General features: G+C 41.1%; 1 protein-coding gene across 2 annotated transcripts in view; it reads right to left on the reverse strand.

The window, feature by feature from the left end:
- LOC104128210 (amyloid beta precursor protein) overlaps positions 1 to 19,955 on the reverse strand; it is a 181,019-nt gene that overhangs the window by 97,453 nt on the left and 63,611 nt on the right. For both annotated transcript variants that reach the window (XM_009640952.2, XM_009640947.2), the window contains exons 3-4: positions 17,987 to 18,099; positions 16,882 to 17,075 (exon numbers count right to left, since the gene is read on the reverse strand). In XM_009640952.2, coding sequence (XP_009639247.1) covers positions 16,882 to 17,075; positions 17,987 to 18,099 — 307 coding nt within the window. The remainder of the gene's footprint in view (positions 1 to 16,881; positions 17,076 to 17,986; positions 18,100 to 19,955) is intronic.

The following is a 19,955-nucleotide window of genomic DNA, read 5'->3' on the forward strand; positions in this document are numbered from 1 at the left end:
GGTAAGAGCTAACTTGCAAAGGAGTCTGAATAAGGAATGACCTGTTTCCATTTACATGGGAGAAAGACTGAAAAAGGGGCACAAACCCACTGGATTCTTTCTCTTGATTTCTTGATTTCAAAGCACTGGCTTAGAAATTTCACCATCTCCATCATGTGGTTTTCCCCTGCCATTCTGATTTCAGTATGTCCAAGATTTTCTGGTTTTTTGTTTTTAGTAACTCCTTTCTGAACAATAGATTTCTGCTGGTTTTCTTACCAAGTATTTCACCTTTTTATGAGCAGGAAATAAATGTTATATGTGCACTATCATCTTTCAGCTGCAAGATTGAGATGGATTTCTAAGTCCAGTATCTACTTCTGATCTCCAGGTTAAGGGGCTTCTAGTCTTGGCTAGCTACAGACATTTAAACTAGGGATGTTGAGTATAAGACATGTAGACTTTGATCAAGAGCATCAGACACCATATGCTTTTCAACATTAAAGCAAGCTGCTCTCTGTCTTTCTCTCACCTAAGCTACAAACACAGCACGCTTTAAAAAAAAGTGCAATTATTTTTCCTCTTCCTTTCACATGAATGATCACTCTCAGATATTGGCAAGCTCATAAAGTTAAAAAAGGACAACAAAAACAACCTAATGAAACAAACAAAGGAAAGTCAATTAGTCACACCGAAAGCCACTTCAAAAATAATTTGTATGCGTGCATCCAATATCCATCTGTTTTTAGCTACACAAAAGCACTCAAGTCAGCTATGTTAGTCCACAGCATTTTGCTGGGAAATACTCAGCATCAAGGCCAAGCATTTTTTTTCCCCCCTCTTCTTTTTTTTTCTTTTTTAGAGAGTGTGATGGCAAAGACAGCAGCATGAAAGAAGACAATTCCCTGTGTGCACTGGTTGGCTATGCCCATGATTACAGCAGGCCCTCGTTTTCTCTCCAGTAACTTACCCCAAGTAAAATGCTTAAGGGCAGCCCCCACCTGCATCCCCTTTATGACTTGCTGAAGGACTAGACATCTGAGAAGGTACAAAAAGCCAGATGTAATGGAAGACTACAACAGTTTACAGGATCAGGCTCCTGAAAACATTCTAAAAAGCTTGTACAAAAATGTACTAACTGGAATATTCCTTCTACTGTTTTGATCATTCCTAAAAAAAAAATCATCTTTCTGCTAGCAACATACTCTGCAAGACACAATCACAAGGGTATTATTTCACAGGATTATATTTTATTGCAAGCTTCAAGGAAAAGGAACAATGAAAGTAGAAGTGGCTTTGCCTTAGAGTTAGATACCTAAATGGAAGTGAGAGAATTGCCATATATTTATATAATTAAGATGCCTGAAATTGGGCTTTAGAAGGTCATTTCCCTATTACCAGGTTTTAAAAACGCTCATTGTACAGAAATGTGAAACTACACTTGGGTTCTAAAGAAGCACTCCAGGCTTTCTCTGGAAGTAATTATTTTCCCAGTTGTCTACTTTAGTTTTTTTTTATTTATACAAAGAGGAGTTAGTCTCTTCCCCTATTAGTATTGTCTTCCAAAGAGAAGGGGATGGGGACGTGAAGTGCTCTCTTTAGAAGTTTCTTCTTGAATGAAGCCAAATACCAGAAACTACCTGGACGGGCATTATCCCGGTGGTTTAATCATGCGCAGCTATTCCGCTCAGTATCACAGACCAAACGGCATGAATACACAACAGTTTCACATTAGACATCAAGGCTACCCACTAACTCGGGCGCTCTTCGTGAAGAGTCAGTCACAGCAACCACGCTCAGCAGTGCCAACAGAAGATGACCACACTGTCTCAGAGGCCATGGTTAGGAGAGATGCGAGAAAAGCAACACTACCATGCAGCCCTTCAGCAGCACTCCTCAGGAGCCAGAGGGAGGGAGGAGAGCCCCCAGTACTTGTCAGTAAGCAGGGGACTTGGAGCCTCTGCTTGAAGATACAGGTTTAATATAAACAATGCTACAACTTGATGTGCTTCTGTTGCAAACAGACAGTGGGTGGACTTCACATATTATTGGTATTAGAAATGGTAGTATGCCTTGTAAGAAAGATGAAAAATCATGCCTGGTTTTGCTTCTTTGGATTGAACCACTGTTATCATCCTGGCTCTTCTTCAAAGAGCATGCACACGAGAGGGACCATAGAGAACAACAGAGAAGGGAATGAACTTCAACATCTGGAAGAAAGCATCAACTTTTCAAACAGAGATAAAACCCTCTTTTCTTGCACAGTGTGTAGAGCTGCTTCTCCCCATCATGCTAAATGCTCTGGTACCATCCACATTTCTCAATTACCAGCACCATGGTGCTGTTTCCCAGACAGCACGTCTAACTTTCACACACCTTTCATCACAGTAATCGGTTTAAATCCACCATTTTCAAAGAAAGGGTTACTACCAAATGAATGTGGATACCAATACTTTTCTCAGAAGTCTTGGAGTTTTATTTAATAATAATATAAGATGTGTTTATTTCCTGGTATTATTACATTTTGCCTTCTTTTCTATGACTCAGTCTTGTTTCTCCTTGAACCATGATACCTTATATCCTGGTTTTGGCTGCGATAGAGTTAATTTTCTTCCTAGTAGCTGGCACAGTGCTGGTCTTGGATTCAGTACTAGAATAATGTCAGTAACACCCTGATGGTTTAGTTGTTGCTGAGCAGGGCTAACCCCAGTCAAGGACTTCTTCAGCTTCCCTGCTCTGCCAGGGGCATGAGAAGCTGGGAGGGGGCACAGCCAGGACAGCTGACCCCAACTAGCCAAAGGGCTATTCCATACCATATGATGGCATGCTCAGTATATGAACTGGGGGGAGTTGGCTGGGGGGCAGCAATGGCTGCTCAGGAACAGGCTGGGCATGGGTCACAGCAGGTGGTGAGCAATTGCATCACTTGGTTTTCCCAGGTTTTGTTTCTCTCTCTCTTTTTGTTGTTTTCCTTTTCATTACAATTTATCATTATTATTATTATTATTATTATTTTATTTCAATCATTAAACTGTTCGTATCTCAAACTCATGAGTTTTCTTACTTTTGCCCTTCCAACTTTGTCCCCCATCCCACCTGGGGGGAGAGGGGGTGTTTGTGTGAGTGAGCGGCTGTGCAGTGCTTGGCTGCTGACTGGGGTTAAACCATGACACCTTGACAGCTTTTTCTGTATATTCCCTTGACACCATCCCAGCCACGGTTTTATTAGCACCACAGACTGCAGCGTCTCGTTTACAAGAAACTGTTGACATTTCGCCTTAGCTTAGTGGTGCCAGCAACAGAATTTTCAAAGACTGCTCAAAAAAATTACTTGATACACTGCTAAGTTCACAGATTTGTAAAGCCCTATTATCATCATCCGGATTTAACAGTTCAGCAGTAAACAACAGAGGTAAATTGTTAGGCTGAATGCAGCCATGAAAATCCTTGCAACCTCCCCTACTAACATTAGTGTATCTCAGTCTCCTGTCAGTGGAGAGTTTTGGCCAAGAGGACCGGCACTTTCCTTTCAGGGTGGACACAGAGGTCATCATGGCTCCGAACCTTCCACTTCAACCTTCTCACATGTGGGATATTAAAATCCATTCCCCCTAACATGGAAATGACGCTTCCCTTGAGCGTCCAAGTAGCACACCGGGTCATTAACACAAATCATCTACGCTCCTGTGTGTGGTGAAACGGGGTATCTGAAGTTCGGTGGTTTCAGCTCTATTTCCGATGCCGCAGACACATTGGGGTTCCAGGCAGCCTTAAGAGGTGATCGGTTCCACTGACTCCAACAGAAACATACAGACCACTCCCATGGCCATATTTCTGGTTTTAAAACACGTACCACTCTAGCACTCCTGCTAGTATGCGTCTAAGCACATCATTACAAGCAGTGTTTAAACCATGGATCTGTAATGTGGAACTTCCTTTTCTCAATCCATCACTGCAGTAAGAGCTGGCACCAACGTATTATTTATTCACTTCGCTCAGCAGCATGTATCGTCCTGTTACTTTGTGAAGATAAAACCGAAAGAAAGGTGAAGGAAAGTGAACTATGCTACCTCTTGCTGTTCAAGAAATAAGGAAACGTTAGTAAATGGAAGTTTCCTTTCCAAATTCCAATAAGCCGCCACAGGGACAAAGGCAGAACACAGGTGACAAGAAGGATGAGTTTTCTTTCTAACGGTGGTTCAGAACTCATGGGGCCACAGCATAAGCTACAATTTAAGATGACGTTTCCATCTGCAACTATTAACTTCAGACAAAAATGTGGCAAAGCTTTCAATTTAGGTTAACAAATAACTATGAAGTAATTACTGGTTTTGGGGAGTGCCTCATGTTTGTCTCCAATAAACACTCATCCATTTGGATGTATTTAAACCATGATTTTGCCAAGTAACTGGAACAAAACCATCTATACTCCATCAATGGGCAAAAAAGAATGAAAAAGTGTTCAAGACAGATGTTTTAATATCTAGAAAGATTAGCATTCACTAGACTTTGCGACTATTATTTTATTGCAAATAGATTCCACCTGGGCTGTGGTTTTTACCAGCCACCAAGCCTGAGCGAGGAGCTGGGGGAAAGCTAATTCCAGGAGAGGAACCGAATCAGGAGTGGCAACAAGGCGCCGTCACTTACAGAGAGCGGGCCCGTACATGTTGGCTCAAGGCAGCTGTGGGAACCAACGCAGGAGAAGCGATTGCTGCATGTAACTTGCAGCCTGTGCTCTTTCAGCCTAACAAGCCAAGCTGATGGTAATTTATGCATCCATAACCTTTACTACTGCAGGTGTTACCATCCCAGTTTCAGCACCTCATGCTTCAGGTTCCCAAACGCACAGCCTCCACCCCCCAGGCTCTACAGCTCCCCCAAATGAACTCCAGGAAAGATGTTATGGGACTGGATTGTCAAGTATTCAGCCTGGGTCCAGCTTTGCTTCCAGATGAAGATTAATGATGAGCACAGATATATATTTATCCCTGCATATAGGAAAGCTCCAGAGCTCAAAGTTCTTTAACTGTGGCAGTGGAAATGGACAGATCCAACTGTGAACCTCTACGCACCTTAAGAGTTAAAGCCTTAAAAGAAAATGCAAAACAGAAATACAAAACAAATTACAAGAGTAGGACACATGCTTGGAACCCAAACAAGAAGATGAGTGCACTTCAGATGGCCTAATTACCAGGCTTTTGGTTAAAAGCAAATCAGAAAGCTAACAGGCAAGGAACCAAATTCTCCCTCAACAAACCTGCACATTAGAGACCCGGGTATTTTCCATCTAATGTTTTTTCCAAACCTTGCATGCTAGAAAAAGCTCTTCTAACCGAAGGATGAGATTTCTCAGGAACCGGGTTTGATCCTACCACTGCACTCCTCTGAACGCTGTTGGCAATTAAACAAACGAGTCAACATAGGAACTACTTAAAGCTAAAAAACTAAGCCAATGGTGCACTATGGCACATGAGCACTCACCCCCCTGTACCTTCTGTTATTTAACTTTGGCTTTGGTACACTTAGCTGACTTCTACACTAAGTTGAGTATACTAACCATGTGAAACTGAGTATCCAGGTAGTAAATATAAACAAGAACTACCAAACTAATTTTACATGGGGTTGAAGAGAAGAAAGGAAGTAAAAACGAAGTGTGAAATGAAGATTTCAACATTCACCTTGAAAGTCCAGCAGTAGAGAGTTACACCAAAAAGGTCTATTTTCCCGAAGTATGGGGGAGGTGGGAACTGACAGAAGGGCAAGGATTAAACTGCACTGCAGTTGTGAGATTAGGCACAGAGCCAGGAAAGAAAGGGTTATGCCAGTCCTCCAGCCTATATAACTGATCTTTTGAATGGTTTATTGGCATCAAAGTCCAGAAATTTACAGTGAGTTACAGAATTGGATGTCTGACCCACAAGGCACCTCAGCAACGATGTTTCTGGTCTGTCTGTTAAGTGACCAGAAAAGCACAAACTGCTTAAAAACTGCCTTGGTTATTTTCATTGCGGTTGGATTATGGTAGGTTAGTAAATCAGGTATCTCACAACAAGAGTAAATAATGTGATATTCAGACACATATAAACACCTATTAAGAGACAGTTAAACTTTTAAGAACTCAGATGGGCACCCTCCATTGCACAGCAAGTCAGGACAAGCAATTCATATTGCCTAGCATTTTGCAGACATTCATTTTATCACTTCTAATTATTTTCCTTTCTTTTCTTTATTGAAGAGGTTGCAATTATGTTTATTTTCACATTTCCTAACAGAAAAAAAATTGAAATAAGCTATTTCAAGAAGTGTCACATAGGCTGCCTCTGACATATACATTCATCTTTTTCCCCATCATTAAACAAGAAGGTATAGTTTATACCGTTAGAAATTTATTTCCACAGCTGACCCACTTAAAAAGACAGGCCTATGAGGCAGCATGCAACATTTGGTCTCATGCCTTCGCAGAAGGCACCTGTTGACTGATAACGCAAGACTACTTTTTCAAAACTGACCTAATTTTCTCTCTGAAACAAAGCTTTTGCTGGTATTACTGTTCTGACAGCTTTCTTTGGAAGATGGAGGATACAGCAAGTAGTATGTCATTTTTAGAGGCTAGAGTAATAGTATATGGAACCCATATTCTTTCTGACTTTGATTATTTTTGCTAAAGAGAAACTTAAAAACTAGAAAAGTAAATGTATCTGCAAACACACAAAATCAGGCCCTGTGAGCCTGATGACACTAAATAAATATTACATTCAAAATCCTGACATCAAAAATGCATTCAGACTGAATGTGATGGAAGAGTGAAGGTCGCCTGTGCAGCCCTATTTCAGCCAGCTTGAGAATCAGCAGAAAAATCTGGATCCGTTACAACACATTTGTTTCCACAATATGTCTGCCGTACTCTGGCAGGACTCCTCAGTGCCTCTTTGTCCAACCTGCATCCCACAGCTTATCCGAGGCAGACAGTGTGAACTCCGTACCAAACCAAGTACCTGCCCTGTTTGTGGAATTTATCATCTCGGTACACTCACATGACGACAACCTGGTAAAACTGGACTGATAACTTTGTTTTACAATTGGGAAAGCAAACAAAAAAAGAAAAAATACCAGAAGCAGAACTCCAGACGTTCAACTTAAGACACCAAATAGCATTTTTCAGAGGATGTGCCATCTTAAACTTTTTAAATACAGCTGCCACCAGCAGCAGCTGCAAGAGGCCAGGACCTCTGCAGAACAGGTTATCTCCACCCATGCAGCCAAAAGAAAAAGGGGCACCTCTTGTACCAAGCTTTTTAGGTGGCCACAGCATGCCGAGCCTAGCAGAAGACTTTCATGGCAGAAGCAAACATAGATCCAGTTCTCCAGTTCAACATTTTACTGGTTTAACCTCCTCTTCTTCACTCAAGTCACAATTTGAATGTTACTTTTTCCTCACCAGTGACCAAAATAGAGATCCCATGTAAAGAAATGGCTTGTCATCATGTAACCAAAGCCAAAACATTTGCATTCAAGACTAGAAACCTTTTTTGACAGGGGAAAAAAAACCCACCATATGTTTTTGCTGTTTCATCCATGTGTTCAAAGTGTGCGGCCTTTGTTAGAAGGCAAAGGAATAAAAAGTACTTACTGCAGAAAATGCTTTACTACACTGTGCTGTTAATAGCACAACCTCACAAGAGGTGGAATCATTAAATTTCCATGAACCACCCCAATGCTGAGCGCTTAGTTCTAGTACAGACCACAAGTATCACTGAAAGGCAAAACAGAGCAGGAACTGCTGGACAACTTTATGGCAGGGTATCCAGCTACGCATCCACCGGCACGCCATCATGCTGGTGTGACAGTATGTGTTGAAAAACCCAGCTGTAAATGTCTCGCTTCCTATTTTTTTCATGCATTATAAATAGTACAGTGCTTAAATGTCACGAAGTCACAAGAACTTCTCAGAACACCTCGCAGACATATTGGAAGCGTTTCTGAGTTTATTACCAGACAATCATATATGGGGAACCTTTCTCTCCTACGTTTCAGTCATCACAAGTGACAACTTAAAATTTCTGCTTATAAAATTTTTGCCCGTTACTTAAGGAAAACACAGCAGCTGGTGGCTCTGTTTTTGTGAGGTCAAAAAAATGTAACCCTTCTCTGCAAGTCAACCTTCTACTAAATGTGCAGGTTTGATGCCATTAACCTCCTCAAACAAGCTCAGCATTCACTTCAGTCCTATAGGCAGCCTGCACAGCTAGCAAACTGCTTTCATCAGAGGTCACGAAAGCCAGGCTATCTTCTTCTCATCACTTCCTCAATTAGATTAATTCTCTCCACCCATAGCCTCATCCATCACTTCAGTTAATGCCTTACACTCAAATGGTGATTGGATTTGCCAGCTCAGCATCACTGTAATTACCTCTCAAAGCACTGCGCTGTTTCATCAATTCCATTCTAACTTTACTTGTCCTAAGAAGAAATTCAACACTTACCAGTCTTTCTAGAGTCATTAATGCTCTGGTGTTTCTATGCTTTCTGAATTTTATTTTAACAACCTCCACATTAAAAAGGAAAAAAATTGTTATTAAAAATATATCATGAACTATACGAACATTAAGTAACAGCCAACATGACAAACATGATTAATGTAAGAATGTGAGACACAGAACATGCTAATAGCATATAAAATATGCAAATAGGAAAAAATACTTCTAGAGATGTTCAATATAAGGATTAACATTATGCCTGTAATTTGGTGATGCCTTAGTTTAATTTATAAAGAAAAGCAATTAGGTTTTATCATTAAAATGCTTACAAAACCACAGAAGTTCTTAGATAAGCTATACCGTTAACGATGTTTTAGAACAAGTATAAAGCACCTTCTTCTATTTCAGTTTCTAACAGTTCTGCTACAAAAAACAAGATAGGACCTTCCAACAAATTAGCTGAAATATTATATTGCAAAAATCAGAACACCTTCCACACTATCTCCCCAAATGAATTCAGTTTCTCTAAAATACCAATTTAACGATGGACAATTAACATAGTGCAAAATTCACCTATTTCAAAACCAGGCATTAACCTATACTGATGGCAACCTTCAGAGGAGGGGAAAAAAGCAAGAAAAACTAAGCAACTTCGTAATTCCTAGTGTTCATTTTAGGGCACTGACTCCCAATTAGGAACAATTTCTGTTAGGACAGCTGATGAGAACGCTGCCTCGGGCTGCAGCCCTCCCTGCTCCTGTGGCACAGACGACTGAGCTCCCCACCAAGCAGACCCTGAAACGCTGCAGCAGGCATACCGCTGCCGGCACAAGGTTCAGCTTTCCTTAAATTTCAGGGGTACGAACAGCCTACAGCTCAGTCCATGCAAAATGGAAAAAGGGACATCTTTTTATCTATCCAAATGCCAGTCATCTCTTGCTTCTCAGAATCTGCAGTACAGACCCTTGGTCCAACTTCACGTCTGGTTCAGTTTTACTAGCTCAAGTGCTTGGGGAGTACAGGATGGATTTCTTTTTTTTTAATGCTTTGGGGTTTTTTAAAGAATCATTTAGGAGATTCCCACTGGAGCATTTATGACTGAAATTTTAGAAATTTACTTTCCAATTTAGTGAAAAAGCCTACATCAATGAAAACTTGTTTGTTTTAACATGAGTGACAAGATGGCTTGAGAACTGATGAATACTCAGCGGCAAAATGTTGATTTTCTTCTTCCAGCAAGCGTGTTTCCAATGAAGACTTTAGTCTCGGCACCCTCCTTCTTGATCACTAACACTTTTTTAGCTTTAGAATAGCTAAAACTTCAAAGGGAGTCCAAATACCCCACCTCTATGTTATTCAGACAAATTTTGGGGGGTCAGAGCTAGACTTCCAATTAAGCCTCAGATTTTTCACTCCATGCTGCAAGACAACATTAACAGTAAGAACAATGGGAGAAAAGGAGGAGGAGGAGGGAAGAATGGCCAGGAAACATAAAGTCACTACATAGTAGATACAAGTATGAAGAAACAGGTAGAAATTGAACAATTTAAGAAGTTGTAAGAATCTCTGAAAGATCTGTGTCCTACCCCTCCTTGATTTCTGCATCAACAATGCTCTACATCCAGACACCGTTCAGGGCCTGACTCTTCCTCAGGCGTGCAGCACTTCCCCACCGCATGGGGACTCTGACACCCCAGGGGCCACGCTGCCCCAGCGGGGGTTTACTCCAGGTGTACTTAAACTAAAGGACACACAGCTGCCGATGGCCAACACAACACACATGATTAAAAGCCTGTCCATTGAGGCTATCTGGGGATGCAACACAGAAACCTTTCTTTGAAATGGGAGGAGGCAACGCATATCAACATCACCACCTTAATCCTCCTAGCTTTGCCATTTTTTTTTCCTCTGTGTTCAAGCTGTGTTTGTTCCTTCCAGCTGTAGTTCAAATGCCACAGAGCAATAGATAAGGAAGATTAGAGCATCAGTTAATATGCAGTGGCCAGAAATATGCCCAGGTCAAACAATCCCCTAAAGGCTCTTCTTTTCATGCTCTATTTCCAAATATATTTTCTGGGGGCAATGAAGAGGTGAGCAGGGGAAAAAGAAGGATAAGGAGGACACAGGGAGATGTAATGGGGAGAAACGAGGCAAGAGGATTTCATGGTTTGGATAGTCCTCATCAATGAACACCTTGAGTGTAGAGAACACTAAAGAACGGCCACACCGGTTGTAGCATTTACTTGCTGTCACCTGCTTTTGCAATTAAAATATCAACAGCTTCCTGACTCTTGCCTGCATTAAATCTCCCACTGCTCTGGCATGCAGAGACCCAGCCAAAGGGAGTTAAGCAGTAGCTAGTCAAAGCTACGCTTGCAAAAGGAAAGAGAATTTCCCAAGTACAGAAATTACTAAACCCCATTAAATTTGGCTTTTAAAATTCTTATACTTGACTCTTGTATACTACTAAATGTACTTGCTTATGTGTCACTATTTAAACTTAGGCATTTCTCATAAACGTGTGCCACAGGCAGACATCCCAATTGCCTGTCTGCCTACCTTGTGGCAAGGCTGTAGGGTGACATCCCACCAGGACTTGGTGTGTTGTCACATCAGGTCAGGGCACTGTGTGACCATGGCCAATTTAAACACACCTTGTGACATCCTGATTTAATGACAGCACTCCAGGGAATTTCAATTGCAACTAATTTGATGGTGAGGTTAACTCGCAGACATTTCTGAATGGAAGACGCTCTGTAAAATGTCTGTTGACATCTCTGTACCATTTAAGTCATAAAGACATAAAAAGAGCTAGAAAGCAAAAGAAATTAAAGGTGCGCTTCCTCCATGTCAAGTGAGGATCTCTAACAAATTACTCAGCAAAGCAATTCTGTCAGGCCCCTGTGACTCCTCTTCCCCAAAAGCTAGAATAAGACTGGTAATTAAAAGCATAGGGTCTCACCTGGAAACAATTCAGCATAACAAGCACATATACAGTGCTGCTTGCACCATTAGAAAAAATTGACAAGTTTTAAAAGCCTTTCAGGATTTCTTGGATTAGAGTTGGAAGATGCAATTAAGAAAAAAAGTCAGTTTTGCCATATACCACTGACAAAAAAAAAAAAGAGAAGCTCTTTATCAAAAGGATGCAGCACTTTTAACTACTTTTTTGCAGCATCTGGGAGACAAGCACTGGTCCTTAAGCTCAGTCTGGTAGAGGGTTGCAAACCCAGAGAAAACCACGATTACGATGCTACATAGCACAAATTTATTTTAGTTTTACTTCACAGATGCCTAATGATCAGCACACAGTGGACTGCACCCTTCTGGATTATTTATTGTAGTAAAAAACCTACCGTATTAACTGTCCTAATGGCAAGTATGAACAAACCATAAAACTTTGCTTGGCAGAAGTTTATGAGGAACTGTAAACCAAACCCTTATAAAATATACTACTCCCTACAATGCGACATTTACAACACTACCCAATCATTACATCGGCCTGAACATAGGTTTTATGCACCAAACACACAAAATTGATTTGGCCTAACCTGCTGAGGGAAAACAATGAGAAATTAAACCTCCTGTTTTGGACCCTGAAAATATATTCAGATTGCCTAGAAAAATGAGACTTGGCTGAAGTTAAGGCACTATCTTCTGCTCCTGAGCCATGGGACTTAAAGAAAAGCTTTTCATATAACTCTCAACAGCGAGACCTCAGTTTCCCTGCTGTGGAAGAGGAAAAAGACCACAGCCTGTTCCCCCTCTGGGAAGGAAAGCCCAGGAGGTCTCATGCACAGTGATGGGAAGCTGAGGAGAGGCAAGTACAAGACAGATGCAGACAGAGAAAACCTGGAAGTTTCCAGCTTGGCCATCGCTCCTAAAGATGCTCAACCTTGGACATCAAGGACGCCAAAGCTTCTAGCAAGTGCCCAGGTACAGGCAGGAGAGCCACAAGGCTGTGCCGAGTCTCAAGGGCAGCCAGAGCTCGCAGGTCATTTGACTGCGCTGTAGCTATGCAGGGAGACCTCTGCAGCTATACTGAAAGGCAGCACCTGCAGCTGGCTGTCCCTCAGGCAGTCTTCAAGGTAAATTTTAATTAAAAATGTGGATAACAGCAAGGAACACCACTGCTGAAAAATGCTTGTGACCTCTTAGTCAGAGTTATACGCTATTTCAGGACAAGCGTGACATGATGCAATTTCAAAAGCATGGGCAGACCCTGCCTCTTGGCCTCTTGAACAAAAAGGGGTTATATCACACCCTCCACCAAAATACATCCTCCTTCCTTTCCCCAAGTACTGCCAAGAAGCCATGCCATGAGGTTAAGCCACATCCTTTTACACCCAGACCCAGGCAGTGACCAGATGCCGGGCAGGAAGAACGTCCATCTGTGATGGCACCGCAGCCCAAGCTGCCTCCACGTGCCCTCTGATGGCACGGATACGATGTGCTGCTGAGCTTTGCTTCCTCCTGCGCAGAAGAAAACACCCACGACAAAACAAAAAAGAAAATGCCGTGCTCCAGAGACAACCATTGGGGGTAAAAACATAAGACAGCCTGAAAAAGGGTGTTTACAAAATGAATGGCTGCAGTGCAGTTTTCTCTAAATATTCAGAATCAAAAATGCAAATATTTTAAAATTTAGATCTGAACAGTTTGACGTATAAAGCTACTTTAAAATACGTCACCTACATTTGTTGGATTCTGCTTTGTCACAACAGGAGTTTTGAGACACGAAGATATAATAATTTGCTTTTCAGGTCGGCACCTCTACCTCAAGCATGTCACCTTCGCTTTGACCTGGGTGTCTTCTAGCAGCCACAGCCCTTCTGAAGGCCCACGCACCAAGGCATGCAGCAGTCACCCTGCCACCACTCACTGACGAGGGTTTGTGCCCAGCATTTTCTGGTACCGTTTCACAGAGATGGGAGTGTGGAGCCATCGGCCTGGAGGTTTCGCTCCCCAGAAGAGGTACCAGGCACAAGCAGGGTGAGACAAACCCACTGCTATCAAGCAGAAGGCTCCACAGCCACATATGAGAAACAAGGAATAGGAAATCCTGCAGCTGGGGTCATTTACAGCAGACTGGGCTCTGTGAGGTGCGAGGAGTGCATTATGCTCTAGCTGGACGGTTGGACTAGATGATCTCCCGAGGTCCCTTCTAAGCCTTGCCATTCTGTGACCACCTGGTGATTCTAAATATGGAATATATTGAGATATGCATGGCAAAAGCATCTAAAAGACCCTATTTGCACAACAGAACCAAACACAGATCTTAATGAAACAAAAAAAATAGAAGAGCAATTACTGAAGTTCTCATGTGGTACTGGCAACTAATTTCAGCCAGAAATCATTACTTCTGGGTAGAAATGGGTAAAAAAAAGGCAACCCATTACCTGCTGCAAGAGGAATGCTGTGGAATTCCCACCACAAACCCAAGGCAGAGTAAGGGAACAAAATCCTTCTAAAGGACCAGCTCCTGTCTTTTAATTTTCCTATCTTCGCATGAACAGAGTACGTGTAGCAGCGCCCACAAAAGCAAACGCAAGAGTTCCCCAGAATGACCGAGCGCCCCTCACTTGAAAGGCACAGGGAGTGCCTCATGATTTGGAGTGCACCCTCTGTACATTAAAAGCCGTCAACTGGAAGACACCAACAACTTGCGCTCAGTTGATCTGACCCAAGTAAAAGCCATCACGATTACTGAGTGAGGAAAATACTTCCATGGGTCCTTTGCCCAACTGATTTGCTAATAGTGTAACCCCTCCCTGCCCAGAGAGGGGCTCTGTGAAGAACCCAAATCTCCTCTGACTGAGGGCTTTGCTTTGGAGCTGCTGAGCAGCAGTGTCGGCGTTAGCCAGAGCACAAGCTGCCAGCCCGTTCTCTTCCCTTCACGCAATGTCACGCCAAGGATGTACTTACACACAAAGGGATTTTAAAACTGTTCAGAAGGCTTCAAGACGAAGCAAACACTGTCAGGGTGAGATCACCCACGTAAGGTGAAAAAATGTAGACTTAAGCAAGCACTTCAAACAGAGGTGCCTGAATAGCAGAGAATATTGGGAATTTAGCATTAGGACAGTGTCCCCCTACTTTACATTTCCTTCCTCCCTCACAATCAGCTCAGGACTAAGGCATCTATATATATATTTATATACACACAAACATATGCTCATGTATGTATGAATATACACACAAAACTTGAACTACCACCTACTGCTGCATGAGAAATTTTTTTTACATATGACTAAATTTCAAGAGTATTTCTGGCTCCAGTACACACAGTTTAAATGCAGTTGGGAAGCTGAAGAGGCAGCAAGAAATATAAGTGAGTCAGTGTAAAAGGACTACAAATTGCTTGGCTCTTCATCAGCAGTTGAAGTACAAGTGCCCCATAAAAGGATCTTTTCAATTTGCTTTTGTATGCACTTCTATGGGAGGGGAGGAAACAAAAAAATAATAAGTATTTGCTTGGAACTTCAGAAACGGATTCAAATGCAATTACAGCTCCTAGTCCTAAAGGATACAAAATTTATGAAGTTATTCTTGAATTCATCTCTTCAGATATTAAAACTGCTTTATGAGGAACAAAACGGACTAGAATAGCAAGTTAAATGTTCGGTGGCAAACATTAAGATAGAAATAAAAGGGATATCTGCCTTACAAACAAAACTACCCCATATACAACACTGTGAGCTCTTTTGTTTAAAATATTTCAGGAATCTTTGATCACATGTATGAAAGAAAATTTTATAACTATGCATTTTATATATAGGGATATATAATGATATATAACAAATATAAGATATATAGATAAGACAGGTAATAGGTATATAAGATAGATCTATGTATCTATCTTGTGTCTGTGCACATATATATATATATATACAAGATGAAAACCAAATTTGTGGCAATTAGAACAAGGTCTGTACTCATGTCATATTCTAAGAGAATATATTCCAATCAAAATCTAAATGAAATATATAGAAGTGACACAGCAACAAGCCAAAGGCTGTTTACAAATCCCACTGAAAGGGTTATAAATTATGACACTTTGACAGCTGTTGGAAGTACAAGTCAAAAAAAAGCCTAAAGGTGTCAAGGTGGAAGATGCAATGTTGCAGGTTTTTTTGCATCGAACAGCCCTGACCATTCAGTCCCATTTATGAGAGGAAACTGGAAATTACAAAGGGGAAGTACTTCAGTTAAACTTATTCTATTATTCACATAGAACTCTTCCCTGTAACACTTACTAATGCTTTGTCAGGAAAGATTTAGATGCCCACCATGACATGGTTTCTAATTGTTCGTTGTCTTAATGCCATCTCTTTGCACCAAATTACAGCAATTCAATCTCTGTCCTTCATCTCTATCTGTTGCTGAACTTGTTTCCAACTGGATTATTAAAAACGCCAAACTTAACGCAATTCAGAACTATTAACTTTCCACATTATTCACTTCATTCAGTTCCCATTTATTTTCAGGGTTCTCTTTGAAACCACTTGTAATCTGCTTCAATTTTTTTCATTTTTGTATAGTATTTGTAAAATGTGCAGGATCATCACCTAAGTAGAAACACTGCATTAGCATAGTATGAAGTGTTGGAAGTCTAGGGAGCACAAACAGAATTTGAATGTAGATCTTCGTCTTATGAAGAAAGCCATTGTAGAGAGTTGTTTGAATTCAGTTGCAAGGACGTAACATGTTCTCACAACTGCTGTCTAACATGCTCGAGAGAATGATATGAAAAGGCTTTGACAGCACCAGACCACTCAGTTATAACACAGTCATAACCCATAGTTGGCTCGAAATCAGCCTACATGCACAGGGGATGTTAAAGGGTAAATGCAAGTACTGTATTTTCCCATCCACTGTTGTCTTGCAAAGGAAACCTCCGTACTCCAACTTAATGGTAGTGTATTAATGAATCTGTCAAAGACTGGATATTAAAAAAGATTTTCTTTTAGATCATATTTAGAAAGTAATTGTCAGCAGAAAAATATTCTTACGGTACTAATGGCACACAGCTAATGCCGATTATGAATTAAGATATTCCAAACCCTCCAACGGTTGGCTGAGTATCTGCTGCAGTACCCCAGACTGCACATGAAGCATCTTAGGAGTACAGTACTTATCATTTATTTGTCAAAAAGTATGCATTTAAGCATTTTTGTTATAAGGCAATACTTCTCATTGAAGAAAAGATGAAGGCATCAAAAGCGCAATAACTATATTAACAACAAGCTTTTTTGTAGAAAGTTAAAAATAAATGAGCAGAACACTGATGTTTTCAACCACTGTAGCTACAAGTTCACTTACAAGGAGCAGCAATTCTTGGACACTGAGATCTTTTAGACAGATTTTTGGCATTTTTAATAAGATGATAATAACAAGCTGAAGGGTAGAAAGTCACTCTTACCTTCCATCTGCATAGTCTGCATCTGCGCCACCCCACCAGACATCTGAATCATCATCTTCGGCATCAGCTGAATCAAGGTTGTCGCTTTCCTCCGCTAACGGGCAGCAAACAAACTCCACACCACGAAACTTGTCGATTCCACAGGGCAGTAGCATGCCATAGTCATGCAGATTCATGCTCTTCTCACTACAGGACTACAGAAAATAGAAAACAGCAACAACATTGTCATGGAGGAAGCTGGAAAAAATGTGCACAGTAATGATGGTCTCCTAGGCTACGCCATTCCAAGTTTGCAAGTACTTAAAATGGACTAGAATTTGCCTGCATGGAGGTTGGTGCTTTAAACACTTCAACTTGATGGGCAGCAGCATGACTCAAGTAAGAACTGAAAATTTTAAAAGCTGCTAAGCTCATTTCAATTTTGATCTCCAGAAGGTGGGATAACATATAAAGGGCTTCCAAGCAAAATAGCAGCCACAGAACTTCCTGAAGCTCAGTTTTTGTTCCTACAATCTTTCTACATAAGGACAAAAATGTCCGAAAGGCATTAGCAGTTATAACATTAGGCTTATTTCTGTCTTCAATAAAGCACTGGTAACTTGTAATAACTCTGCTTGACTGCAAAACGTGTTTGGCTAGTCCTGTGTCTTAACAGCTCTCCTACCCTTTTATGCTGAATTTCACATACAGCATTCTTTGAGGCCCATTTGATCTCTGTGAAGCCCCCGGCATACCAATATCTTTATTAAGGACAATGATAAAGGCAAAGCCTAGGTATTAGTGACCAATCTTTAGTTCCAGAGCAGCATTAACACAAGAAGCCGGAGGTGGCAGAAAAACATGGTGGGTGTGTGAGTGGATGTGGGTTAAAAAAAACAGTGCTATGAAACAGGGTCAATGCTCAAAGGCCGACGTTAAGGATCCAGCAGTGGACCCTGATGTGCTCAGCAGAGTCATTCCTATTTCCTACCTCATAAAGCAGAACAAAGCGCCATTCACCTGCTTTTTGTTTTCCACATGACTGCTAAATTTAAACTCATCCTCAGAAGAGTGATACAGGTCTAAAGAGGGCAGGCAGGAAATTTTAAGACAGCTGAATATATACCTCTTTAGCAACAGTATGCCAGTGCAGGTGAGTTTCACACACATCCATCCTTTCCTGGTGAAGGAACTTGCACTTGTCTGGTACCAGAAGGGCATCGCTCACAAACTCACCCACTGAAAGAAAAAAAAAACACAACAACAACAAACCAAAAATGTTATTTTTGCTTTCAGTACCTCGTCCTTTTAAACCTTTAGCTACACATAGGGCAGCTTTCGTGAATGAGCAGCAGGGTCTGTTTGCAGAGAATAGAACAGTTTCTAAATAGTGCTTCCATTACCACCTTCTTCGAACTTTCCATTTGAAAGTAGCTGCTGTCTTTGATCTCAGAGATATATTAGACTATGAAAACTTTAGTGTAATATACTAACTTCCATATACCCAGCGTGAAACTTGAAGGAACCATCAGAGATGTGTGTGGTGCAACGTGAAGTCAGGAGTTGGTAGATCCAGCTCCTGGAAGAGGAGTGCAGGAATGAGGAAGGATAATTACATTTTACATCTGAGTAGTGGTAGAGAGTGGGTTTGAAGTGTTTTGAAATACTTAGTTTTTCCACACAAAACAAATCTGACACCAACACAGTTTCAAACCATACGAGAGTAGTTTTACTGAATTACAGCACTAACAGCAACACAGTCCACTTACTTATTTTTGTTGATGCAGCCCCTTTATTGCAACCTCATTTCATCAGCCAGACAAATTCAGATTAGCCCAGAAGGTTGATGAGCAAGTGGAGCTCATCAGCCAGGGAACAAGATGATTCATGGATCACCTGAGTATCTGCTCCGACTGAGGTGGGGAGAAAAGGCTCTTTACCAAGGACATAACTGACCAAAGAGATTGTGCCGTCTTCAGCAGCAAGATGAAAATGTACACGCTAATGAAAAACAGTGCTCACAGCTTCAGTACTAACAAATATGAAGAAACTCAGCTGATAAGTAACATCATTTATTAGACTAAAATCAGTGTCACTCTGTACAGTTCTGGCATTGCAATTAAATAACCCCAAACCCCCTCAAAGATACTTTTTAAAAGGAAAAATTACAGAGTGCTTTCAAGAAGTCAATATACTGAACAGACACTGGATTGCAAAAGCACATGACTCAGCTGGCATAAATCAGCAGCTCCCTGAAGCACATTTGCCTGTAACCTCCGAAAAAACTACAGCCTGTGTGTGTTAAATGAGTGAACCAAGGTGGCCCAATGGTTGCATGGATGTAATAACAGGTCAATTAACCAAAATGAGATGAGTACAAGTTTACTGGTTCAGTAGAGGGTCATCACAGGGAGCTGATGAAGTGGCCCTTGAGGCTTATAATTAAAAAGTCAGTTTTAAAAATAATCAACAACCAATGCACTGGGAGAAAGCAGAGTTCAGCAAATAGATGTATGTACCTTTGTTAATCATCAAGACATGTATTCCACATGAAATTCCTTGCTAAATTTTGATGCTTTTGATCGGAAGCTTTTAAAAGCCAGTCAGTTAGTTTACAAGGGAACTTTATCCTTCAGTGACATACTCTAACGCCTGCAAATCATTAATAGAAATGCCTTCCAGAGGTGTCCAAAATAAACTTGGGAAAGTAATGAGTTAAAACACTTTTTGGTAACCCGAAACACAAGACCTGCAGCTTCTGTTAACAAGGTCTCTGCTCCCAGTGGTATCGCACCTAAATCTTGCACTGAAATTTGAATAAATTTGCATCTTGGTTTTAGCTGTACCTGGGTTCGTAGGGGACCATCCTGCCACATACACTCAGTACGTAAGCAATTGTTAATGCTGCAATTTAGCCAAATACCAGAGCATTAAGCAAGCACGGAGGTGTTCTGCTAAAATACGACTTCATACAGAACTGCAGTTATACTTTGCTGGCTGTTCAAGCACGTAAAACATTCAGAGAAATCTTTATGGCAAACATTTCTATAAAACAAAAATAAAAAGCAACCCAAAAACCTGGAGTGCTTTTTATT

This window comes from Egretta garzetta, unplaced genomic scaffold (assembly GCF_000687185.1).
Source record: "Egretta garzetta isolate BGI_Z169 unplaced genomic scaffold, ASM68718v1 scaffold45, whole genome shotgun sequence".
In the NCBI taxonomy this organism is placed as follows: domain Eukaryota; kingdom Metazoa; phylum Chordata; class Aves; order Pelecaniformes; family Ardeidae; genus Egretta; species Egretta garzetta.